The following is a 26,871-nucleotide window of genomic DNA, read 5'->3' on the forward strand; positions in this document are numbered from 1 at the left end:
CCATTCCCTGACTGAACATAATAAACTCTTTCAGAGCAGATTCAGTCTGTACAAGCAGTCTATTCCTCTGACCGTTTCTCTAAAGGCACTTATTGCCAACTACTAAAAATCACTGGAGTTTCTTTACTATAGGTACCCACAGAAATGTTCATAGACCCGTGCAATGGTATAAATAACTAGATTCATTAATTGGCACTTGAAATAAGTAGCACTTGTCAATAGTCAAAAGTCAGCACTTGTCAAACTTCCCTGTCAATAGACATGATATAAGAAAATACATGCAAGAAAAGCAAACAGATCTACCTATAGCCCTCACCTCTAAATTTCTAGTCCCTTTAATAAAGCAAAAAGTTTTAGCTATTAAAAATTTTGTGACCCTTGTAATGCTACAAAACCCCAACATAAAACGTGAACAGTACAATATCCATTATATAATATATATATTTATATTTTAATATATTACATTTATTTCTACATAAAGAGGCTATAAATACTGTATATGCCTTATATTCATGGTTCCCAGCATTTGACATTATAGTAAGTACAAACAAACAAACAAAAATTATAAAAATACAAAAAAGGACTCAGTAGAAATAGCTTTACATTTTAAAATCTTGTAGCCTGCATTGTGTCTATCAATAGAGCTCTGGGACTACAAGAGCACAGGTAAGAAGTTGTCCAACAATCAGTCACAATCTCGCCACTCGGAGAAGATCAGAGCTGCCATGAAACCAGTCACGGATTCCCAAGACTACATAAACCAAGATCTCTGCCGGTGCAAACAGGCTTGGAGTTTGCAAAGTGAAGGATTCAGACCTACACCTCGGGGGGGGGATGAGATGAAAAGGTGGTAGGATGCCCTGAGGATACCCCACCAGGACCACAGGGCTCCCTACAGTCCTAAGGTAGATTACATTGCCCTTTCTACCTGTTGTAGAGGCTGCCTCAGTGGTGATTCAAAGCAGGGGGCATTTTCTGCAGCCGTTTCAGGCTAGCTCAGAAGCAGGTAGGTGCCTGGCATGGGCCAAGGGTGCCAGGGAGAATGGGAGGCAGAGCCACCCGGAGGCCACCCCCAGAGGTGAAGCATGCCCCCCGCACCCATGTCCCATCACTTGGCTCAGCACTCTGCCTCCTCCCTACTAACCAGCCTCGCCAGGCAAGCCTTCCAAGGAAATGCAGCTCATGAGGTCTGGTACAGCAACTTTTTTTCTCCGCCAAGGACAGAGACCATCGCCCCACCTATATTTAGCCCAGCCTATGTTTAGCCTCAGGCCGTAGGTGAGTGCCAGAGCCTTGAGCTGGAGGTTCCTTTTTTGGTTTGTGGAGGTGCAAGCAAGGGATAACTCTGAGAAACAAGAAGCCAGTGCCGTGCTGTTTCCTTCCTGGAGTCCAGCCACAAGGGAAAAAACAAACAAACAAAAAAAGAGCAGGGCTGTGCCGTTACTTCATACAACTAGAAAGAGTTAAGTTGAACGCTGTGCTGCTGCCTGCATCGAGCAGACACTCGGCATGTCACCGGCATCCCAAAGGCCACCACACTGCCTCTGCCATCGGGTTGGCACAGCACCCACACGCTGCAGCCGGGGCTTTGCGCCTTCAGCTGCCAGTATCCCTCGAGGAAAGCGCCCCACAGCCTGGCAGAGTGCAGTTTTGCTGCCAGATGCTTCTGCATCCTCTTCAGGAAAAATAAACGTCTTTTCTTAGTCTCACGGATGCGGTCTTTCTGTACATCAAACCTGAATACCACCAGTCCAGGCAAAGAAGGCACATCCCAGGGGGACCCGGAGCCACCGGCTTCGCCCTAGAGTGGCGGGGAGGCGAGCGGCGCGGTGCCTTCGTAGGTGAGCCCGTGTGCGCGGCAGAGCGGGGGCGAAGCCTCCCGGGTGCACAAGAGTTCAGTCTCCTCGCTGGAGTAGACGGTGGTGTCCATGTCATCCGAGTGGTACCCGGACTGGTACCCGCTTGTCTGGTTGGAGGCTTCGGACATGACGGACTCGTTACTCTTGCTGGGCACCAGTGTGCTGCGAAAAACAAGCGGAAACAGGACTGAGAGAGGTGTGGAGATTGTCTTCTGGAGGGCAGGTGGGCAATTCCTGCCGGCAGCTGCTTTCTATTGCAGCAACAACCAAAGCAAAATGGTGCACTTAGCAAAACTGTCTTCAAGCCTTTTAAAACATGCATTTAATTATAAGGAGAGACCTTTTTATACACCCTAACTTCACTAATGCATGAAAAAGATATTTAATTTTATGATGATACAAGAAGTTAGATTGCGACTGCAGATGAAATGGAGAGAAAACTTTGAGAGGCTTCACACATTTCAGCTGTGGTGCAATTGTAACTGCAGTATACCTTTGTTTGCTCTGAAGTTGTCCTGGAAAAAATAATTCCTGAGAAGCTCTCAGAGAGCATACGTGAGGTTTCAGCTCCATGAATGCCACTGTGCTTCCTGTGAACTGCACAATGAAAACCCTGTACAATACTCTGAAAATACACCCAGGTACATCCTGAAAACTCGAGGGTCAGCTTTAGAAAAAAGAAAGAAGAAGAAAAAAAAAAGAAAAAAAAGAGCTGTTTGTCATTGCAGACAGGCCCTCACAAATACGCTCAATTGTGTGCACCAGCTCAGTTCCTTCGAGGGGTGGTTGATGCTTTTGTAGCTGATAAATACAAGTCCTTTCTGCAGTGCTGGCTGATGCTTCCAACAGCTGCATTACCTCTCCTCTCCTGGTACCAAATGCGGATGACCAGGCATACAGTGCACAATTTTTCTTTGTGTTTTTAAAAATACCATAAGAAAAGACTTTGCCTTCTAAAAAATTTTACAAACCAGTCTTCTGACGTACTGCAGGCAAAAGGTCACATTCAATCCTACGTGCACCCTGAGACTTACCTAAACGGTATTTTCACTTGTTTATCGCTCTCTTCCAATGTCTTCAGCTCTTCAGATGCAAGAACCATCCCACTATCTGTCTGGTTTTCCTGCAAAGGTGTTAGAAATGCATTAAATGGACAGGGATAAAACAAAAACACCATGAAAAAAGACATCAACAGAAGGAAAAGACATACAAACAACAGACAAACAAACAACAGATAAACTCACTTCCTGAACAACTTTTACAGTGGTTACCAATGGGACATCTTCAAATGTTTTCACACTCACAGGGCGGCTTTTTCTTTTGCTACCTTGTCGGTACTGACTGAAAAGAAAACAAAACAAAAAAAGTTTTGTGTCCACTATCCACAACTTGGCTGCAAACAGCACAATGATATCAGAATCCTTTCATCTCTCTACTGAGAGGTTAATCCTTTTGTCAAAACATATTATGCAAACTTCAAAATATCCATTTATTGAAATGGATGAACAGCCTAGAAAGTGGCATGTTTCTGACCTTCTGCTCCTGACAACCTTGATCTCTGAGCAAATTCTAAGAAATGGCTTTGAGAAAACAGCTCCTTTCCTCAGTTACACTGGAGGGCTTCTCTTCCTGCAAGCTTCGCTTAGAAGTATAATAAACAGAGGAGCCTGGAGCACAGACATGTGTCTCTTCTTTTGGACTGCACTTCTGAGACCCCTGGCTGGACCTAGGTCAACAACAGCAGACTCAGCAGACTGCCGCCCTTAAACCGTGGGGATCAGGTCAGGGAGTGCTACATCTCTCTTGAAGGCTCTTCTCCAAAAGAAGCCCTCTGGTCAGGATGACATCCATAAAAAATATTGGACAAAAAAATAAAATTGACTTTCATGGAGGTACTGATACAGCAAAGAAAACAGCTACCCTCAGCTTTCTGTCTAAGTGGATATGGAATAAAATGGATGTTGTCCCAGTTAAACAGGACCAACTTATGTTCCTAACAGCTAACAAAGAAAAAGCCATGGAGTTAGAAAAGAAGCCTGCATCAACTTGGAGCGCAAAGCTGGAGGCAATTAAGAGCATCGTTCATCCCATTTCCCAGCTTTGAGCCTAGCTATGCTGAGTCCTACCTATCTCCAACAGACATTTATTTAAACAGGTGGGGATTTTACAAGTTCCCTGGGTAGCCTGCTCAGGTGCTCAATAACACTTAGAATGTTTTTCAAATATTAAACCCAAGTATTTGATTCAAATAAAATCTGTGCTATTGCTGAGGACAGAGAATAATTAATGTGCATCCTCTTTTGAGCAACTTTTCATATACTGAAAACTATGTTCCCTCTCCATTTTCTCTTCCTAGGTTTAACAAAATCAGTTCTTTCAAGATCTCTGCACTGACCATGTCTTCTGCTCCTGTCACTCTGCAATGGTTTCTAATCCACTTCCCACCCAACCCTGCCAGGACCAAAATGTCCATCTAATGGACAATCGAGTCCACTTACCCTCCTGGACAACCTGACCTTGAATGATGAGAAGTTCATTCCACAACTTGCCTTCTTAGTCTGAAAGCTCCCCGTGTACTTGCATTTAATTGTCCACACAGGCACAGAACTGCATGGCCAGGACTACAGTTACCAGGGTGGCGAGGACTGGGAATCCCAGCCTCTTGATCTGAACAACCTCCCAGGTATGGGAGTCCTGCCTCTGCTCAGCCCAGACAAGGGTCAGCCTACGTGGGCTACAATGAATTAGATCCTCCTGGTTAAGCCAAGCTACTGTGCAAGCAGGACCAGAAATAGTGGGCAGGCAGGGAGAAGCCACATGTGGAGCCTGACTCCAGCCTGGTGGCGGTAAGGGCTCAGCTGACGTCCTGACAGTATTTCCTGACACGTATTTGCATTTTGTAATAAGCTGTCCCATAAAAAAAGGGCCAAAAATGCCCTACAGAAAATACATCTTCCCTGCTATCTGCCAAACCAATTATTCTCCCAAAAAAAAGGAAATTTGGATGGTTTGACTTGATTTTTTCCTGACAAATTCATGCTGGCCATTTTTAGTTCCTTCATTTTCCTGTAGGCATTTACCATTATTTATCTGACTGTTTATTCCAAGATCATTCCTAGGATTCAAGTTAACCTGATTTCAGGGTTACTCCTTTTCTGTTTTTTTCTAAAAACAGGCATTATCTTTAGACTTCCTTAAATCTTCTTTACCTCACCTGACTGTTCTTAATGACAATCTTCCAAGGTTCAGAAATTGCGTATCTATTTCCTAAGCCAAATACTGCAGATGTTAGGAGGTCCTGCTGATTTTAATTTACCTCAGCAATCTAAATATTCTTTAATATTCTGTTTTCCCTGTGCTTGCTTCTCCTCCTCCAGCTTTGATTTAGAGATTGTATTTATCAGCCTCTCCTCATACTTAGTACTTTTGTGAAGACTGAAAAAGACATTACTGAACAGATCGATCTTTTCCACTTGGTATACCAAGTGGTATACCTTGGTATACCATTTGGTATACTTGTATACCAAGATCCATGCCTACAAAATCGTTTTCAGCTACCAGAACAGGAGAATAAAGCCCCAAAACATGTCTGAGGCTCCCCACTTTGCCTCTCCTAGCATGGTTTTCACAAGTGCTTTCTCACAAACCCTGTCACACTGTAAGACAAGAGAAAAGAGTTTCAAAGTCTCTTTAAAATGTTGATGGGGAGGTTTTAATTCTGTTCATAACAGGAAGTACAGACTGGGAAAAGCCATATAGGAAGTATTAGGAAAATAGGTGAAAAATAGGTGTGATGTTTTCAGTGTTAAATCATGCTTTTGTGTCTTTTAAATATCTACATTTTGGACTGCCCCACTACTAAAACATAGGGTTGAGAGTTCAGCTCTAGGACCATAAGTTCAACTGAAGTGCGAAATGCACGGTCTGTGCCTACCTAGATTTTTCCAGGACCACATAAAAATGCAATCCTGCAGTACTCAAAATGACTGGGAACTTTGTTTGTCTTTGGTGGATATAATACAAGCAGTGAGGGAGAGGGCTTCACTTTGTGGAAACCACATGAAAACTGCCAGCAGAGTCCATCTCTGTTCTGATGGTTGGATCCATCTCCTATCCTTCTTCTTCTGAGATTGCAGCAAGGACCCCAGAGCTCCCAGCACCTAAGCGGCTGAATTTGATCTTAGGCAGCACTGGATGAGAAAATATCTTTCTCCCTTACATCCTGTGCCCGAGGTCCTCACAATGTCCAACATAAGCCCTGCTTAATTGCATTACTACAAACTCCTTACCGGGGGTGTCACCTCTGCCACAATACCCAACAGCATCTACCACTATTGGTCCATCGTGAGTGCCCCAGCAGCCCACCAGAAGCAAGCAGCAGACAAAATCCAGTGATGACGCTATTTAGGTCACTTTCCCCTTGGCTATCAGTTCATTACCTATTTACCACCATTTCACCTTAGGAGGAAAAATGCCAGGGAGGTTATTAATGACAGATCTATTACCATGAATATTTTAGGGAGCTGCAATACAAGAGTGTGAACGCCACTGAATTGGATTGGTAAAACTTTGTATTTGTTCTGGTTCTTAAAAACTAAATAACAAATACTCGTGTTTTTTTGAATGAGAATACCAAATAGGGTAGCAAAAAAAAAAAAAAATCCATAGCATTTGGGGAGGTAAGAAACTAATTTTTGCCTGCAAAAACTCTATGGATTCATTCTTATCCCTATGGAGGAGGTCAAATATGGACCAGGCAGCTGAAGTCCCTTCCTTTCATTTTCCCTGCCCCCAGCATGAACAAAACCTGCCCAGAGGCCCCAGTAGGATGTCCACCATATAAAATACCTAATTCCTGCTGTGTTGTCATAATGGAATTTAGGATCACAGACTTCCTCTTCCTCCCTACAGGAAGCAGGTGAAGTTGGGAGAGAGAGACCCGAATCCTCTTCCATATTCAGCGATACTGACAAAGGAAGGACAACGTAGTCTTTACCATCCTGTAGAATGCAATGAAAAAATATAAAAACTAAATAAGGCTACAGAGATACACAGACATAAACAGCTACACACACGTATGTGGAGAATGCAGCAGTCCAACAGAGCTACCGTGCCTGTTTTATTAAACCATGAGCATTATACCACCCTCACAGGAGCAGCTTCATTAAAAGAGGAAACTTAGTACGAGCCACTGCCAAATAGTTTTCAATAAAAAAAAGAGATTTATATATGGCATACTGTGACATAATGCGTAAACTGAACTTTTTCTTGATGTCTTTGAAATAAAAAAATTAAATTTTAGTAATGTTTGAATTGCAATGACACAAAGAACATGACCCTGAGGGGAAAAAATAACCTTAAACTGAAAGTGAGATTGAGTTGGACTATAGCATATGAATCATAAAGCCTAAATTAAATATAAGAAGTAAAGGAAAAAAGAATGAAATGGAGACAGCAAAAAAGGAAGTTTTCTATCAATACTTTGGCATCTAACTTGATGTGAATAACAACAACATTTAAAAAAATTTTTTCCATTTGTTTACATTTCCGCTGTAAAGTATGAAGAGAAAAAATGGATTATGCATCCTTTGGTACTGCATACCTATTTATAGTCCCATAAGAAATAATTTTGTAGATTCCCCCCTTTTCTCTAATTTTTTTGCATTTATCCCTTTTGGACTACAATATGACACATGTTTATGACAAGAGTCTAAATCATTAGTAATGCAACCAGATTAGGTCATGGGCAAATGTACATATAGTATGTTCTGAACATACAAGGAAACACGTTTTTTACTGTGAGGGTGATGGAGCACTGGCACAGATTGCCCAGGGAGGCTGTGGAGTCTCCATCCTTGGAGATATTAAAAAACCACCTGGACATGGTCCTGGGCAACTGGCCCTAGGTGCTTGAGAAGGGGGTTGGACCAAGGACCTCCAGAGGTCCCTTCCAACTTCATCCAGTCTATGATTCTGTGATACATAAGATTCAAGCTGCTCTGTAGGAAAATGAACAAATTATATCCTTTCTGAGTTTTGGTATGCACAGAAGACAAGATACTTTGGAAGGACAGGTAATTCCCATCACTACCAATAGGTCGGAAAGGGAGAAAGGGAGATTTTGCACATGGCAAAATCCAGTCTCCTTCATTCGAGTGCTCACATCTATTGCCCTGGCCTTGTTCACATTTGTGGTGCATGAAGAGGGAGCCACAAGATGGAGAACCCAGGAGGGAGGGAGGCCCGTGTACCCCACCTGGAAGCAATGGGCTCCCTTACCACAATGCCTGTACATCGGACAAGTCCTAATATGCTTATCCGTATGGAGCTGCTGACAGGCAGTGAAATGCCTGTATCCTTGTCTTCCAGAAGAGTAATTAAAAACACTGCATCCCACATCCTCACATATGCCAAGATATCTATCTTTGGCACAGTAAGATCAAAGGGAGTTACCTGCCGAAATGCCTCTGCAGTACGCAGAGAAATTGGCAGCAGAGCAGGGAATTGAACCTGTGCCAACAACTCCTCAGCAAAACAGCTAAGCAACCACAGCAGTCCTGTCATGGGAAGCCCTTGCTGGCAGGGCAAGGTGGCTTTTGGTTACCACAACAGACCTCTGCGATCTTTCCCCTACCAGGTCATTCTTCTCTGCCAGTTGCCCCAGCTGCCGGTCAGTAACAGGAGCGGTGGAAGAAGCCCAGGCTCCCCAACAGCTCCAGCAGACCGTACCCGGCCGTGGGATTTTGTGGCGGCTGGTGGGACAGGCGGGGTTCAGCCGGTGGTTTTAGCAACCAGAAAGTACATTTCATGTACCTGACGGACGTTGGCTTGCAGTAAATTCCCCAGGTGCTCCACCAGTTCTGAAAAAGTTGGTCTCTGCTTAGGGTCTCCGTGCCAGCAATCTAGCATTGTTTGGTACCTAGAAGGACAAAACCCATTAAAATATCAGCATAAAGAAAACAGCACCTATTGCTTGCTCAAGCACCTGCTATTATTGTGGGGTAAGTGTGGGCAGCTGGAAGAACAGTTTCTCACATTTCTGGTGTTGTATAGTCTGGTGCTCTCATTCTTGTTCCTTCTTTCAGTCTTCTGCAAAATTCCTCATCAATTTTCACTCCAGGGTATGGCGACGCACCTAAAATGAGAGCAACAGTAATTTTAATGCCTTAGACTCTTAAATTCTGGGATTAATTTTCAAACAAATAATTTGCTATGGCCTAAGTTAATAAGGTAATTCAGTATATTTGGATGTGCAAAGAATTTATATTTATGATGGCAACAGCAACTGATTGAGTAAATGAGGCACATAATCACCTACTGAAATTGTATGAAGAAGCATTTCAAGTCCATGTTCCACATTTGCATTTTTAAGGAAATTTGAGTATTTATTTTGATCGAGAAAATAAACAGGAAATTTTCAAGAAGTAAAAAAAAAAAGCTAAAGAGGATCCAAGAACATTTTGACTGTTTTCTTCAGTCTCTGTTGTTTAAAATTTAAGATGGCTCTGTAAAATTAAAGTGACTCACCTAATGAAAATATTTCCCACAGCAGAACTCCAAAGGACCATACATCGCTCTGAATGGTATACACTCTATCAAAAATGGTTTCTGGTGCCATCCATTTTAGGGGTAGTCTGGCCTGAAAGCATTTCCGTAAACAAGAAGGTATCACAGTTTAACAAAACACTGAGTACCCACAAACCCATTTAAGGGAAAAAAAAAGGAGTCCTGACTTCATATTAATTCTCTCGCAAACAGAGAATCTGAAACTTACATCTCCTTTCCTGACGTAATCTGGGTCTTTGTAGATGTCTCGAGCCAAGCCAAAATCACAGATTTTGACCACATTATTGTCTGACAAGAGGATATTACGAGCAGCCAGGTCCCTGTGGATGCACTGCAAAGAGAAGTAAACAACTTCATATGCTGCCTGTTGTCACAGCTCCATCCACGGGGCTGATCTCTTTCACATATGTGCTCTCCTACCCTCAAAGGCCAGATAATTCTTAAAACCTTTTAAGCAAAAAAAGAAACCTCAGCATCAACAGTTACTGATTTTAAGTGGTTTTTTGATGGTCACAACTGATTTGGCTCAGGGAGGCTTGTGTTCCCAAGTCCAAACATACATCTGTTTATCCACTATGCAGAGAGGGCCTTTGAAGTTAGCTAATTAATTATCCTAAGAATAGGTTCACTCATATCTGTGTACTCCACTCTCTCTCTGAAAAACGTATCACACTAAAGCGCCAATTTGATTCCAACACAAATTAATCTTGACTACAGACAGAAAAGTCCATGCCTTTACCTATGCAGAATGACGGCGTAGCCAACAACGCAAAGACTTCAAAACTCAAGCCTCAATAGCTTGAAGTAAAAAAGCCAGGCTCTGAAAGTGGCTGCAGATTTGCTTCTAGTATGGCCTAGAAATACAGATCCTGGAAAGATATCCTTTTACATATACACACCAACCAGGATGTATAAAATGTAGACAAATTTATGTTTTTAGAAAAGACTGAAGTCTGCTTTTGAATGCCTAGCCTGCACTCTAGAGCACTGTTATATTCCCTGCTTTTATTTCATTTTCCCTTTTCTAAATCCTTTTTGTTTCTATACAACTGCAGGCAATTCCTTGCTCTTGCTGGAATTGAATCCTTTGAAGCATGTACTATATGTATTTAGGATCAAATCACAGAAAAGCACTTCTAGAAGGCCAAAATTCAGGTGAGATGCTATTGACTGCCAAGGTGTCTTTGGCAAGAGACTCTCCAAGGAGTCATCCATGAAGTTTCGTAGGTGAGCATCGTCTCTCTTCACACTGCCCTTCCAATCCCACCACACAAGTTACAGGCAACCTCCTCAGAGAAAACTCTTTTACTCTAGTTTAGCTCCAGTTACTAGAGATTTGTCCCTAATTCCTTTAATCATCCTTGTAAGTCAGCTCCTCTCCTTCAACTACTTAATCATTCTTCTATGAATCGGTGACCCGTAAACCTTATACAGATCACTAACATTTGTGTCAATAAATGCATTGGCTGTTTCACTCTGTAGTATTAATGATTCGGGTATGTCTTAGGGCAAAAAGAAAATGTTGCAATGACTGCTAGTCCAAAGATGAACATGCTGTTTCCTTCTATAGACCTACAGCACTATTTCCTACAGTCAAATAAATAACACGCCAGTCTTCCTGAGAAGTGCCTTACTTTGCGTGAAGCCAAGAACTCCATTCCCCTCGCCACCTGGAAGCTATAACAGATGAGGTCCTCCATGGTCAAAGGGTTCTTGCAAAGGTCTTCAGGACCAGCTGCAAAGAATCAGACAACAGTCAAACATGCCCTTTGTCACAGATTTCACCCATAACTGCTTCTTAGGTAAAAGTCCATCTTAACCTTATGCCACATTGAACTGGAAGAGCAAACCAAGCCCTTTTTTGGCTATATAATTATCTCTAACAACCCATTTTACACCAAACTAGTCCTGTGTAAAATAAACTTTGAGATGATGGGTTATACCCCAGGCCTCCTTGCTTATTTCCAGAGTTCCCACCAGTGGAAAGATTTGCAAAACAATCCCAAAAGAAAAACAACCAAAACTCAGCTCACAAGTTCCTAGGACAGGAAAGGCTTGCTGTGGTTTCAGCAGATGAATTTGGAAACCGATGAGAGGGAGGCCCCACCTAGTCCTTATGGAGGAAGAATATGCCATGGGGAGAAAGACTTGAATTTGGCAAAGGGCCCTGCTAATTTAGGGTACAAGAAGCCTAACCTCATCCTCTAGTGACCTGGAGGAATAATGTACTCAAGTATCCAAGAAAGATACCTAGGCATTTAGTTCCTGCTGAAATAAACAACTCAATGGCTTTGCTCAGCTCCTGATTTTAAGAAGAAATCTACCAAGAACTACAACACTGGTGGCTAAAACCCTCATCTCAAGGCCTGCTCTAGGTCTACATACTTCTTATAACATCCCAGCTCAGAGGGTCAGTGGTTACACCAGAAAGGTCTGAAAAGGACCAAAATGGTGTGGAAATGCATAAAGTGCATGCCTGACGTTACCTATTAGGATCGCATTGAAACCACAAGATCATCCTCCGTGTTAACATACTGATGTTTTTCTTTGCATTAAATGACTTTTAGCAGAAGTACAGGCAGTTAAGCTATGGCCTCCCTCCTGACCAGTCTGATCTCACTGCTTGCTGAAATCAGCGGTCTCTGAAACATGTTGGCAGCACTGAGGACTTTGTGGTGTCTCTGCCAAAGGAGAACATGGCAAATGCATCAGTGAAACCACTGCAGAAGGTACATATATCCAGGGGAGGCTTTGAATGAGCGGATAATTCAGGTTTCCTGTTCCTGACAGACCACCTGCGCAGAGGGAAGGCAAATCAACCTCTCTGCTAATAAGCAGTGAAGCAGATGGCATTTCACAATATTTAACTTCTTGGTAAACATTGAGGAAATCCAGTTAGCATCCTGGCGCATCCCTCTCTGCACTGCCTTCGGAGTCTGTGCTCTGCGATTTTCCCTGAAGAGACTGGAAGGTTAAATAGACGGATCTCCAAAAGGCAGCGGACTAAAAACACACCCTTTTCAGACAGGACATTACCTGGGATTGGGCTGAGGGGTTTGGGATGCTGAACTAGATGATCCATAGCTTGGGAACTTGGGTTATCCAGGAAATACCCTGCACACAGTTTTGAGGGAGCTTTGGAAATCACATGGTCCCCAATGTCCCTCATCAGCCCCCACCAACGACAGCTGTTAGAACACCAGGAGAAGACATATCCTACCATCCTCCTCTTCCACATCACTGAGGGACCGCTCCTCCACAAAGCCAGAGCTTGCTGAGCTCTGGCTGCTCGTGATGCTGTCCAACCGTTGCTTCAGGTCAGCGGACACATCACCAACATAGTTCTCCTTCCCCTGCCGAAACCTGGCACTTTTGGTCTAGAAATGTGAGGGGAGAGTGGAAGAAATCAGAAGCAGAAAGTGTGCCAGAAGTTTCCTCGGGAGAGGCAATGATGCTCCCCACAGTCTGTGCCACGGGCACCACTGAAAGCAGGGAGGGCAGCCCAGCACTGGCATGACCGGCTGATCAGCTCCAAGCCAGCTCTGGTTGGGGCACCAGGATGGCACGGTGACAGCGCCGGCAAATCCCAACCCATGGCCATGCAGGCTCACTGGCTTGAGCAGCCTCTGCCACTCCACAGCATGGCTTTAGCCTGCTCCCGCCTCCTCCCAACGCCCCCCATCAAAATATCCACATGCTTGGGAATAAATGCATGCCGACCAGCTGGCTTTCTCAGCTCCCTGGTGCCCACCACCTGTGAAGCATATGTGGATGCTGCCGAACCCCCTCTCATACTCCTGAGCCTCTCCGTACTGCTACAGCTTTACCTCCTGCTGCTGCAAAGACCCTTCCGCTAAACCTCTACCTTGGCCAAAACCCTAGCAGCACTCAAAATCTGATTTATTTCCTTCTTCCCCTAAGCCACCGAATGCCTCTAGGGAGGATGCCAGCCCCGCAGGCTTGGTCCGCCATGTTTCCATTTTCTTCTGCTTCAGTTTGGTGACTTTTCTGCCCTGGCAGGGCTGTTTTTCTCCGTTGCCAATTCCCATCCCCACTGCTTGTGTAAGCAGGGGTCAGCACCCTTGTGAAACCCTGCCTCTTCCTTCAAGGCCTCTCCGATATTTGTTTATCCTTTTTACCTCACAAGAGGATGCAGCGAGTTGCCTTTGCCAATATAAAATAGTAAACAATGACTCCAAGGATAAAGAAAAATAACCCCCTGGAGAACAGACAAGCAGTTTGAAGAAGCTCTTATCTAAACACAGCAGCTGCAGGAAGACTGAAGTTCAGGTCTACCAGCATGGCAGAGCACAGCCCAGGGGCCTCCCTCCTGGCTGGGGGTAAAAGGGGTAGGGTCCTGAGCATGATGCTCAGTGCTGAGCACCCTCAGCCATGCTCTTCATCCAGCAATCTGACCCTCAGAGGGGATGGACCCTTCCAACCATCTCCAGAAATCAGACCCCCTCACAGAGGTGAACAGAAATGAGTTTGAAAATGTTCATCTCCATCCACACTCTCCTTTCAAATCGGGGTGCAAAGGTGGGCTGTTGTGATGGGAACTCGCCTTTGCAAAGGACTTGGGAGGTGAAAAGCTGAACGTGAACTCATGAGATACATCACTTATACAAAATGATTAACGGCAAAAAAAATGTATAGCCTGGTTCAGCAATGAGCCAAGCGGATAGCAGAAAGGATAATCATGTGACAGAAGATAGCTATGGATATCTAATGGATATATATACTAAGCAGGGAGTGTAGTTATTTAAGGTGGTCTGGAGCTGAACTAAGAAAGGAAAAAATTCAGGCTGATAATCAGAAAAAACTTCCTGACAGATATGGCCAAGTGTAGAATAATCTGCCAAGGGAAATAGTGGAAGCCCAGTTCCTTTGCACATTTTAAGCTAACAATAACAAAAGAGCTACATTGCAGGGGCCAGGGGAAAGACTAGATGACCTCTGATGTCTTTGCCATCTCTCATTCCCATGAGAAGTACTAGATATTCAGCGTCCCCAAGGATTGCCACTACAGTCGGCACTAGAAACAGAAACATTGTGTGTGGAAAAAACCCTCCAAATCCCATATTATGCTGTTAACCTTGACTCCTTACCTTGTACGGGACAAATTCACTCCTCTTGCTCCGTAGGTAAGCTGACAGATTTCCAAACTTGCAATATTCCACGATCACCATGAGTGGGCCTGTATAACATATAAAGCAATTCCTTAGAAAGACCACTTATATCCCACCTTATCTCACAGCATAGTTTGTGGCTAGATACATTTCAAACATACATTTCAAAAAGCATTCTGCTATGCAGAGGTTTCTAAAATACCAGTAATAAAAAAAATTAAAGCAGGGAAATGATTCCTTTTCTGCTGTATAAGGAAGGAAAAGAGAGCACATACTTTTGAAAATCACAGGCTTAATTTCATATGTGAAAATGTATAGTGCTCTGCTTATACTCAAAGTGCCAATAACTGCCTACCCTAATTGACATTGTAAGGATGCAACATACATATTTGAATGAACTTCAGTGCAATTAACCACTCATCTGCAATAAGGTACACACAGGATTATCTACGCATTTTTGTGCGGGCAGTTTAGGTCCTAAAAACTTAAAACAGGGATCTCAGTTTCAGACATAGATGCCTTAATATACAGTCCAAATGTGGTATTTCATGCTCAAATTGCTTCATATAGGGATATGCTGCAATGATAAATTTCCATCCTAGGTTCCAGATACTGGCCATGTCTATTTTATTATGGAGTAAACAAGGAAAGAAATATTTATGGATTATGTTTCCCTCAACTACTGCACTTCTGTCATGGAACTTTACAAATTAAATTCTGATCCCACAGTAAGCCAACAAGTCAGCTTCCCTGAAAAATTATTACTGAGTTACTTTACACTGAATTTCTTCCAAATTAGTGTGCAGTGCTGGATTTGTTAAATGAAACATCTGTCCCCGATTATAAAGTAAAATAGGTTCATCCACCCAGAGCTGGACTCCAAATTGCAATCTCCCCTCCTTACACACGCACAGAGGCACCCACAGCCCATCCAAAGCAAGGGAGGGAAGCCACAGCTTGCAATTGCGCTGTAGCCAGTGACAAGAATACGATCAACTTGTTAAATCTGGTACTAGACTCAGACCCAAAGTCTGTTACACTATAAAGTGGATCCGAGGGACACAAAAGCAGTGATAGAACAACTAAGGAATGGAGCTGGATGTAGGGATGGAGCTGGCTTCTGAGCCCTTATTCCACCCTCTGGACCTGCTCACTCTTATCAGAATTTCTTTTTAAAAAAAGAAGACAATTTCTTCCAGATCTTAATTTTGAAACTCAATTTTCTATGCAGCAGAAATGGCAGAAATATGGTTTTCATTAGCACCTTTCCACCCACTGAGAAGTTACTCACCTCCTGGCTTTGTGCAAGCTCCAAGTAAATTGACAACGTTGAGATGGTGGCCGATATGAATGAGGATCTTCAGCTCTGACATAAGTGCTCTGTGCTCACTATGGGTTGCACCCTCTGCAGAGGTAAAACAACACAGATCAGGAGCATCACAGACAGAAAGGTTTTCCCCTCCTCTGCGTTCTCTTCTGATACTTTGAGAAGTCTTGTTGGTTGGTAGCCTGGATCAGCTGTGCTGCAGGACACTGATGAAAGCTAGGCACATGCCTGACAGGGTTGGTTTTGCTCTGCTTTTAAACATTTTCCAAAATTTGCCAAGGGCAGAACAGGGACACGAACAACCCAGATTAGCAAACACCTTTTTTTCCTAAAGACCTTTTGAGCAGTTTGTACTATGCCATTTGACCCTTCCAACCAAGAACAGCTAGAAACATTGTCCCATAGCGTTTGCTGGGGTCCACGCTAAGGGTCCAACGGGTCCACGGACTGGGGGGGATAGGGCCAGGGCCAAACATGCCTGACCCTGCAGCCTCACCAAAAGCCTGGAGACATGGCTGGTGTCCTCATCCCACAGGGACAGAAGGGGAAGAGGAAAGGGCTGAAGCAGTGGGGAGAGAGGGGCAGAGGAGGCAGCTCTCTGCAGGCTGCATAAGCACTAGGAAGCTGGAGGGACAGGGTTTTCTAATTTTTATTGTCATTACTGCACACTTATCTCAACGAGTGTGCAATAGGTCTTGCCTGTGCTTGCGACTGCTCACATGGTACTGTTAGAAATCCCCCAGCTTTCCCACCCTTCCTCCAGTACACCACATGGTGGGATACAGCCCCTGGCTACTGGGAGCCCCATTTTGCTGCCCCAGCTACGTCCTCCTCAGGAACAGTGTGTCTGGGAACCGCAGCTCTCAACTTTCCTGTGGCGAATGCAAGGCACTATAATATGATTTAAAGTGAGGAGAAAGTTATTCAAAACTATTACTCATTTTGGAGCATGCCTAAGCCATTGTCTGAGACTTGCAGAAAGCTCCCTACCAGGCTGCATGAGGCAAAAATGGACACATGCAAATTGCTTGCAGGAGCAATTTTATATTCTGAACCTGAGTAGATCTATAAAGCTATGGCTAAGAAACCACGGTGGCATTGCTCCAATTATCCATGAGGTAAAGGCATGTACTTTCCCTAATCATTGCTTCATGCCATCAACTGTTAAGCTAAACTTGTATACACCATTGGTACAAACATTTTGATTTTTTTCTATCTACTGGTTATAGTATTGGCAATTACCCCTATATTGTGTATTCAAAGTGAAGTTTTAGTCATCATTTTTACCTTTAAGCATTTTGACCGCCACTGTTTTGCAGGTAGCAGTTTTGTCGATCCCAAACGCGTCTGCTTCTATGACCTGGCCAAAAGCTCCACGCCCAAGAGGTTTACCTTGAAGTGAGAAGATGAACATACTCTGATTTATTTGCCTGGTACTGTGGGCAAAAGGTGCAGAATAAACAGCAACTCTAAACTGAATTTATGTATCAGAAATTAACAGAGGGCTGATAATGGGGAAAGGATGAGTTATATCCTATGGGACCACAGAGCCCACCCGGGGGTCCTGCATCAGGGCAGCCCCATGGCAAGCCAGGACCTGAAACACTCCCCAGCACAGGGCTGGCTGCAGTATCACTAAATGGCTCGTGCAATGAAGACACACCTAGCTTTAGCCGGTCTCTGGGAAACTCCCACTTGCTGGCATCATACGGGAGCCGTTCGCAGTGCTCGTCTATAGGGACTTCATCAGGATCCATGATGATTGACAAGTAGCCAGTCTTCATGTCCCCTCCGTTGGCCTGGAAAATGGTATTAGTTGTAGTTACACAGACTTTTTGCTGGTGATGTGCAGACAAAGTGCCATTTTCTCACTTTTAAGTGTTCCACTATTTCCCAGAAATGTCAGGCTACCATTTCCCTACACCATGTCATCGTGAGTGTGATCATCGTTAATTACTTGCACTTTTTTTTTTTTTTTTAAATAAACAAAAGCAGCTGAAACATTTTCTCTCCTGTGAGGGTCTGTTCAATTAAAAACAAATTTCTGTGCCCCTGGTTCCAGGCAAGAATGTTACGGCATGGAGAGAAAAAATGTGTCTGTTGATTTAAGAACAATGGAAAGAAACAACACAAAAGGCCTCAAGTCAGCTCTCATTTGTCATGCAAGACCAGTGCTGATAGGACAGTATGAGAATTTTTTCATTACCCGCTTAACGGTTCGGAGGATGATTACAAGAAGCAACCAGAAGAACATGGCAATCACTGCAGTGCCAACGAGGATAATGAGCTCCAGATTTGTTTTCTCTTCAGTGCCTGGGAAGAAATAAATGAATATCTGAGTGATACTTGGAAGCGTATTGGTTTTGTTCATTCATTAAAGTAGAGAATGGAGGTCCTTGTTCTGAAGGTTCGTTTTAAAAGTGCAACATGGAGCAAGGAAATGAAAGCAAAACAAAACAAAAAGCTTGGGTTTTTATGTTGGAATATTACACTTAGTTTTGTGCTGTTTTACACACCACCCAATTTCGTAGCACCAGCTTTGTTCCAAGGACAGTATCTGGACCTTTGGCAAATATAAAAAAGTAAAATCTCACATTTTTAAAAGAAATCATTGTTTTAGAATACTCAGAATGAATAACTCTTTCACCAGAAACTGAAAAAAACCCGTCATATAGTAAATAAAGTGCTGTGAGAATGACCCAGAGAACAATCTCTCTCTTGTCTCTTTACGTGCTTCAGCTGGGGCATGAAAAAACGTGGTTCTACAAGAACATGTGAAAATAAGGTCTTATTTACAACATCCCTTTTCCAGTGAAATAGTCTCCAGCAGATACCACTTGAACATCTATTAATACGCAGGAGCAGCTCTCTTTTTCAGCTCCCGTTCGCCACATCATGCTCCTGTATTTCATCCCTTGCACCATACAGATTTTCCTACACAGTAGCACACTCCGTTGCATGATGCCAATGAGCTGCACTATAAATTTCTTAGAGTGAAACAGTATGTCCTACACAGATTTCCAACTTTTACAGACATGCCCCAGCCATATTTACCACATCAGCTGAAATCCACATTGATGTCAGCTGCAGATAATTTCCACCCCATGTAAACATATTGCTCAACACCTTAATATCCTAATGGGACCTATAAGAATAACAGGATACTGCATTAATTACAGATTGGACAATCACCCTGACTTAGAAGACAGAGGTTTGTGAAGGATTCAGTGACTAAATTTTGCAAATGTACTAATATCAAGGGCAAGGAGCTTTTAGTTCGAGGCTTCTCATTGCAACTCTTGGTGGAAAGTCCATCATGGTTCCAGCTACTCAGGCTGCAGATTAACCTCTCGTTAGGATTTATTGTTTATTATTGCGAATTGCATTTCAGTGTGCCACAACAGGACTGGAACAAGTGAGAGATGGGTCTCACATAGGCTACTTGCAGAGCTTGGTGGATTGAGGCTGGAGTTCCCTAATCCAAAACTGCTACCTGTTCCTACCACTGAAATGGGATGGCAATCACAACAGAGTGATCACTCTTGCACAAATTCATCACTCTGTTTTCCTTAAATGCTGTGACAGCAATGACATAGCTTAAAAAGTTACAACTGTTAAAAAACATAGTATGACAATTACATTGCCAAGACAATAGAGATGCCCCAGGATATCTGGAGGTTTAGGTAGGCTCTGTTGTACAGGTTTGCATGTAATACAGACTGGCAGAGTTTTTCTTTGCAACCACAAGATAGATTCAACTTTTGTTGAAAAGCACTAAACAACGCTGTGGAGAAGAACGTGTCAGCTTCAACAGCTGGGATTATGATGGCTATGACAGCACCCAACTTGCGCTTGATAGGAATGGTCAGGACTTTTTGCAAATCTCGTGGTGTATTTTCAGATCTCTGATCAGGATAGCCAGTAGATTTTCCTTTTAGTGATTATAAAGATTTCATGCACAATCAGGAAAGAAGCTAACACTAACCTTCCACTGAAAAAAAAGCCACTGCTTTTCTGCATCCAAGGATGTTACAGGCAAGGCAGGTGTATAGCCCTCCATCTTCCTTCCTCACTCGACGTATGGTTAGTGTTTTGTTTCCATCTTTCAAAACAATACCTGGGAAAAATCATGATTCTTAGTTCTGCTATTTTTATACCACTTTGTGTTAAAAATTCAAAATGAAACTTTTCATGGTGAAAATCAGCAGTGAGTCCCATGAAAGAAAGCCCTTAAGTGATAGAAAATTATAGCAAAGGAGCAATCCTCACCTGAATCTTCAACAAGGGTTTCGTTATTTTTAAACCACATGATGTTTGGAGGAGGAATGCCATTCGCTGTGCATGACACTTCTATGGTTTCACCAATGTTTGTTGTTTGATTTTCCAGATTTCCTATGAGTGTGGGTGCCATGGGCTCTGTTGGTTTGAAAATATGGCAAAATTACTGATTATTAAAGAAAACAGCCATTTTTGCAGTAATAGCACTTGATGACACTCTACATGCTTGGCCCAGTAAGTCTCAAATCCTTTTATAACACCAACAGCCACAGTGCTCATGTTAACATCATAGTTAAATTTACACATGACATGAAAAAAATATAATAGCCAAGGAAATTTTAACAGTATTGATGCAACCTGCTTTAGATGGTTTAATTTGTAACTGCTCAGGCTGCTGAGGGACGAGGGAATAGGTAAGAAATTGCTTCTCTCACATTTCTATTTCCAGGGTCATTACGAGAAGTCTGATACTGCTGGTCCATCAAACGTCCATTCAGGACAGCCCATGAACATACACAGATATTTTCCTGAATCTGCCTAATCAGCCCAGATGTCTAGGTCCCAAAGCAAAGTCATCACTATTTGTGTGAAAAGTTGATTGATTATCAGCTTGCATTGCTTGCACCTGAATACTAGCATCACTTTGTGACAGTTTTAAATTATAGACACTACTTCAAACTCAAGAGTCAGTGACACAAAGCAGTAGCATTAATGTTATGAATACACACATGCATAAACAGACAGAGGGAAAAACGTGTTTTGAAAAGTAAAACTGAGAAGTTATTGAGCTAAACACATGCCATTATTTGTGCAAAAGCCAAACGCATCTCCTTGTACAGCACAGTGGCTCAGTCAGTATTTCTTCAGTGGTACTGATTAAATAGTAAGTCTCTGCTGCCCGGACAAGCCCCAGACCTGCATGTTACAACAAATGGTCTAAATCTATTTAACAAACTGAGTGCACCATTAAGCCAGCACATGCAAGGCCTGAAGATACCAAAACCTGATACTACTGCAATAATTTTCATACACAACCACCCATTTTGGTTCACAGTAAGAGATCTGTACCTTGAACAGTGAGGTGCTTCACCAGGCAGTGCTGTGTTTTAGCCTTTTTGTCCTGAGCAATGCAAACATAGTCTCCTCCATCCTGGAGGGAGATGTTACGGAGGATGAGCTCTAAGGTGACATTTTCACCATTGGTATTTGAAACTGTTGCATTCAGCTTCTGGAGAGCATTAAGGTTCTTGCAAACAGGCATGGGCAGCCCTCCAAAGGGAGTCTGCGAAGCGTGAGCACTGAGTTTGTACCATGATAGCTTCTCAAAGGTGAATTTGTCCGCTGTGCATTGCAAGGATATGTTATCCTTCTCTGTGAGCTGATTCCGAGGCTGGAGATTAATTTCAAGACCCCCTGCAAGTTAAACAAATAAAAGAAGTTCCTATTAGGTTGCACATTTTGTTGCCAACAGTAACTTGAAAAAGCCATTTTACAAGTACAGCCTTATCCTCATCTTGGCCAGTTGTAAATAAGGAAACAAAACACGAAAAATCAATCAATCATTTGTGTAAAGAGTAAAATGTCATTAAAAATTATACATTTAAAATGGATCAAAGAAAGGCCTGTGTAATGAATATAGTTCCTCTTACTGTAGAAACTTCTGGCAACCTAAGATGATTCTTAGCATTATCTTAAAGTTCACTTTTAGATTTGGATTAAAATATTATTTCAGCATGTGAATATGGGGACGGAATTTCAAGAAGACGGAAGCTCTTTGCCACTGTTTTTGAAAATGTTAGTCTTAGCTTTTACAGTACGTCTTTACTTATTTTGTGACACTACCATATTTTCTCTGTAGCTCTTTTAAGTGATTGCAAAAGACCAATAGCAAGCACTCTCAGGACAAGAGTGCCCATTTTGCATCATTTTCACAGGACTGCCTGTCCACTGATGCCAGCAGAACTAACCACTTGGCTGAAGTTAGGCAGTGACTTTAAAGGCTGCATTAGGAAAACCTTAGAAAACCTAAACTCCTAAAGAATGAAAGGATTTTATAAGGGACAGGAATCAGACAACAACGTTGAAGCAGCTATCATTAGCAAAACAGACGAAATAACATTACTTTAACACGGCTGTTGTCCACAGGGTATACTTACTGGTCACATGAAAGGAGATAACTCTCTCACTTGACCCAGCTCTGTTCATAGCCATACATCTATACAAAGCAGATACATTCGCTGCTTGAATCACGAGGGTGCTCACAGTCTGCAAAAGAACAATCGAGCAATTTCATATCACATCAGTGCTAAATTACATACGTGAGCCCAACCACCTCAACAGCTCAGCAAAGTGCTCTGCAGATATCTGCAAAACCAAAATTCCCTCCATAGCACAAATCCATGGCACAGCAGGAGCACAGTCCCCTCCTGACGTTACATTTTTTTCCTTAAGTCTGTACCAATCAGGCAAAAGAAAACAAGAAAAAGCAGCCTGCCAGAAGGCAGACTTCAGTATGTGTTAATAAATGCTGCACTCACAACTTTTTCTGCTCTTCAGTCTCTCCAGCTTCTCCCTGTCACAGTTAACTGGCAAGGTTAACTCACCTAACTTCAGACCACTAAAAGGTAACCACTGAAATCTAAGTAGGTTATGGTCCTCAATGTCTAAAGTCAGTGTCTAAAGGACTTGAAAGTGTCTACCTCTGCCTATTGGCTTCAGTAGAAGCTTGCATGACTAGCTGTGAGTAGAGCCCCCAGTTTAACGTTAGGTGAAAGGAGTCTCATCTCTAGTGATATATTTCTAGATATGTGGACTGCTGAACAGGGCTAATCATCCCCAACCAACAGAAAAGAAAATCTGCTCACCTTTGTTTTCCCAGCAATACTAACAACTCGGTGCTTTATTTCAACCTGATTCCCACCCTTTCTCTCCGAGATCACTTTCCATTTCCTGCATGCATACGGATTGGCTCCTGAGCGAACTTTCCTGAGATATAAGCAGAGACATATGCATTAGATAAGATGAATACTTGCCCTTCAAGAGAGTCGTTTTGTCTTCTCTTTATAACATGCAGATATTTATCTATAAATCAGATGCATCACTGGCCACAGCCTGCATATGGGAGGGAAGGGTACGTTTCTGGAAACATTTCTATTAAATTGCACCCTATAACCTTCTGAGACCTTTGTGCTCTGTAAAATAAGAAACCCCCAAGCTGAAAGGTGAATTTCCTAATTAATCTGCCTGTGTCAGCTCAATCAGGATGCTTGGAGGGAAGCAGCTATTCTGGGAACAAACCTCCATTCATAAATGGATGATTCAAGTTAATTTAGTTCAAAGGAAGACAGAGAGACATAGAAATCACTGAACTCCCTACAAGAATTTCTTGAGGACAGTAGCCATTGTGTAGGAAGCAACCAGGCACCAAAGGAAGAAACTAGTGGAAATCATTTTAAAAACAACAACAGGAAAGAAGAATGCTTTTTTTTTCCTGGCCTTTTTTTTTTTTTTAAAGGAAATCTGGGCTTATGGCAGGCCCAGATAAGGGAAGCTGCGTGAACCTCAGTCAGGCACTCTCTCTATCATTCCCCAACATCAATCAGTGTACTTCCTCCGAGATACACTTTCACACAGATAAAGAGCACCGTCAAACTCGGCACTTGAGCACAAGAAAAAAAAACCACCACCAAGATCCGTAATTAGCATAAACAGCAAGTTTCCTATGTTTGGGATGGAGCTTTGGGCCTGCATCCCATGGGGAGACCTGAGGGAAGGGCACGCAGATAGCTGCATTTGAAACCCCACGCAAGCCAAGATGCCCTTCAAGAAGGCATGACGGCAACACGCAGGCGCTGCTGGCTCCTCGCTGTGGGTGGCCCTTGCCTCTGCAACTCACCACCACCGATGACAACCTCAGCAGAGCCTGCCTGCAATGATCTGCCTGTTAAGTACAACAATCTTTTCTTCATTGGCCATTGGGTTTGCACTCGGTAATGAGCCTGGAGAAGAGATGCACACAAAAAAACCCCTCCAACCCAAACAACCCTCAAGAGCTCCATAAGCCGCAGCAGATGGCAAGGGCTTAGTACTCACTGGGGGCTGAAAGTGCACTCCTCCTCCAGCTGCCAGTGCCAGAGGATGGTGGCAGGCGGTGGGACGGCGTAGACAGTGCAGGTGAGCGCCTGCGTCGAGCCGTACTTATAGGAGTCGACGGGGGCCAGCAGCGCGTTCTCGCCGATCTGGGGGGGGACTGGAGGAGAGAGCAGCAGGTTACACTGCATGCTAATGGCTCCCCAACGGCACCGCCTACACGCGTTAGACTCACGGTGAGTAACTCACACTGTGCCCCACGTCCGAGCGCAATGCAGAGCACCTCCAAGGAACAAGGATGTGTTGGGAAGAGGTGAACCTGCCCAACACCTTGAGGATCAGGCCCTCAAGACTCAATGCTTACTATCTCCTAGAAAATCTCCCTTCATTACCCCCTGGTTTAAAATGCAGCCCTCGAACTCCCACCACCATCCCCAAACTTTAAATGCATATTATTCCCCAGCCCTGATTCCACTGCATGTAGCCTCACTGCCCTTTCCAAGACCTGCTGTCTTCAAAGCATGGGGGCTAGGCTGTTTCCTGGGAAGCAGAGAGGAGGAGGAAGAGGAGGAGGAGGAGGAGGAGGAGGAGGAGGAGGAGGAGGAGGAGGGTTGCACAAGGCAGGGCAGAAGGGGAGGGACAGCCGGCGTGAGGCAGGAAGGATGGGCGAGGTGGGACAGGGCCAGGATGGAGCAGGGTGGGGGAGGACTCTGGCAGCACAGCCAGCAAGGAAGGCAGGAAAAGAGCAGGATGCAGAGGCAAATAAATAATATACAGAAAACAAAAAACACATACAAAGTATCATCACATCAACAACACCAGGAGCCTGCAGCCTCTCAACCAGCACATCCTGGAGCCAGGAGAGACGGGCCACCTCTGCCCTCCCAGGGCTCAGGTTCAAGTGCTCTCCTCCTGGCCACCACCCCCACTTAAATCTTCATAGCTCTGGGATGAATTTAATCCTAAGAATGGTACTACACCACATCCACACGTGAAAGAAAGGTACCCCTGTACGCCACTCACCATTGACAAGCAGGGTAAACGTATGTCTCTTCTGCATCTTGTTAGTAGGGTTTGTAAGGACAACAGTGTAATTCCCAGCATCCTTTTCAGTTGCTTCAGTGATCAGTAATGTGTAGCCAAGTTTAACTGTATGATTTGTGTTGATGGCTTTTCCATTTTTATACCTGAAGAAAACACAGAGCGCTTTGAATACTTTAGAGATTTACCTTGACAAAGAATAGCTCAGTTTTTCAAACATATTGTGTCCCGATTCTTACCATTTTGCCTCTGGTGGAGGATATCCTTTAAACTTGACAGGAATTTTGACTGTATCACCTAACCTTGTCTCGACCACATTCTCCATTCTCTCCAGGTGAATAAAAGGACTTTCTGCAAAAAATTAAATGAAATTGTCTTTCCATGTGGACAAAAGCGTAAGTGGTCTCCGTTTGGGTTAGCACATAACAGCAGATGACAAATAGAGGCCAGTGACAGGACGCCACTGGTAAAGCACAGTTAGCTCCAAACTGGAGAGAGCTGGTGGGCTCTGGACCCACCATGAATACCCAGTCCTTTCCCTTGCACAGAGGAGCGGACCAGTTCCCCCACCGAGGAGCTCTGGAAATCAGAGACAAGACTCAGCTGGCAGGACAGATAGATAAATAAATAAATAAATAAATAAATAAATATCATAAAACTGGCTTGATCTACTCATTCCAGGAAATAATAGAATTCAAAACTACAATGTGATAAAGTTAGATACTTTCAGCCTCTTCTGAAGTATGTATTTGAACCATTGCAGCCACAGAATACTTTGAAATTATTTACATTGCTTGTTATAAGCTATAGACTTGCATTCAGACTAAGACAGTGATTAGCCTTTTGGCTAAGATTTAGGATGGTATCAACTTGATATCTGGTACACTCACTATAGCACATGATCTGGCTTTGGCTTCTGAAGAGAAACAGAAAGAACCCAGGAGAAAACTGGGTCTATCTTGAATCACTGTGCCACATAATAAGTCTGAATGTTAAAAAAAAAGAAAAAGAGCCATTAATATTCAGGCCCCTGAAATCAGAAGTCAGGAAAACCAGTCTCCTTGAAAATATAAACCCCTTTGTCTGACTCAGTGATTAAAAATGGGCCGTGCTCATGCTGGCAGTTTGTTTCTAGAAGTGAGCCAGTGGAGCCACTAGGGCTGTGCCCAAGAGGGGCTTGAGAAAAGGCTGTAGGATGTGGTCTCGTACTTATCTATGCACTTAGCCAAAGTTGTTTCCTTTGCATCATTTCCGTATGACCAAAACTCCATGTGATTCACCTATTCATAATGTAAAAGCTGAAAGTTTTATTTTCTTAGCTTCATTCATGCCCACCCAGACTCTTGTCCCACAGAGCCACCAGAATCTAGCAGAAGTTCACCTGGAGTGAGAACAGGCAACCCTTACACAAAGTCATCTACAAAAATCCAGCTTTACAGGACCTCAAGGAGGTCAACACAGAAGAGGACCAGAGGCTTACCTCAGTTTATTTTACTGCCCATTTTCCTATGGGATTCTACAGCTTTCAGTAACATACAGGATCCTTTAAAATCTTATAATTAGCTAGGGTTGTGGTATAAAA

At 43.4% G+C, this 26,871-nt stretch overlaps 1 protein-coding gene across 2 annotated transcripts in view; it reads right to left on the bottom strand.

Moving 5' to 3' along the window:
* Positions 1-1,801: 1,801 nt before the first annotated feature.
* KDR (kinase insert domain receptor) overlaps positions 1,802-26,871 on the bottom strand; it is a 31,044-nt gene continuing 5,974 nt past the window's right edge. For both annotated transcript variants that reach the window (XM_072861863.1, XM_072861862.1), the window contains exons 8-30: positions 25,529-25,640; positions 25,272-25,435; positions 24,252-24,408; positions 23,024-23,144; positions 22,316-22,424; positions 21,228-21,572; positions 20,151-20,297; positions 19,867-19,998; positions 18,088-18,194; positions 17,545-17,680; positions 17,169-17,273; positions 15,846-15,959; positions 14,534-14,622; positions 12,646-12,802; positions 11,060-11,160; positions 9,634-9,756; positions 9,387-9,498; positions 8,895-8,994; positions 8,673-8,778; positions 6,708-6,859; positions 3,104-3,200; positions 2,894-2,982; positions 1,802-2,021 (exon numbers count right to left, since the gene is read on the bottom strand). In XM_072861863.1, the coding sequence (XP_072717964.1) occupies positions 1,802-2,021; positions 2,894-2,982; positions 3,104-3,200; positions 6,708-6,859; positions 8,673-8,778; positions 8,895-8,994; positions 9,387-9,498; positions 9,634-9,756; positions 11,060-11,160; positions 12,646-12,802; positions 14,534-14,622; positions 15,846-15,959; positions 17,169-17,273; positions 17,545-17,680; positions 18,088-18,194; positions 19,867-19,998; positions 20,151-20,297; positions 21,228-21,572; positions 22,316-22,424; positions 23,024-23,144; positions 24,252-24,408; positions 25,272-25,435; positions 25,529-25,640 (3,095 nt within the window). The remainder of the gene's footprint in view (positions 2,022-2,893; positions 2,983-3,103; positions 3,201-6,707; positions 6,860-8,672; positions 8,779-8,894; positions 8,995-9,386; positions 9,499-9,633; positions 9,757-11,059; positions 11,161-12,645; positions 12,803-14,533; positions 14,623-15,845; positions 15,960-17,168; positions 17,274-17,544; positions 17,681-18,087; positions 18,195-19,866; positions 19,999-20,150; positions 20,298-21,227; positions 21,573-22,315; positions 22,425-23,023; positions 23,145-24,251; positions 24,409-25,271; positions 25,436-25,528; positions 25,641-26,871) is intronic.

Source organism: Ciconia boyciana, chromosome 5, assembly GCF_034638445.1.
Source record: "Ciconia boyciana chromosome 5, ASM3463844v1, whole genome shotgun sequence".
Lineage (NCBI taxonomy): Eukaryota > Metazoa > Chordata > Aves > Ciconiiformes > Ciconiidae > Ciconia > Ciconia boyciana.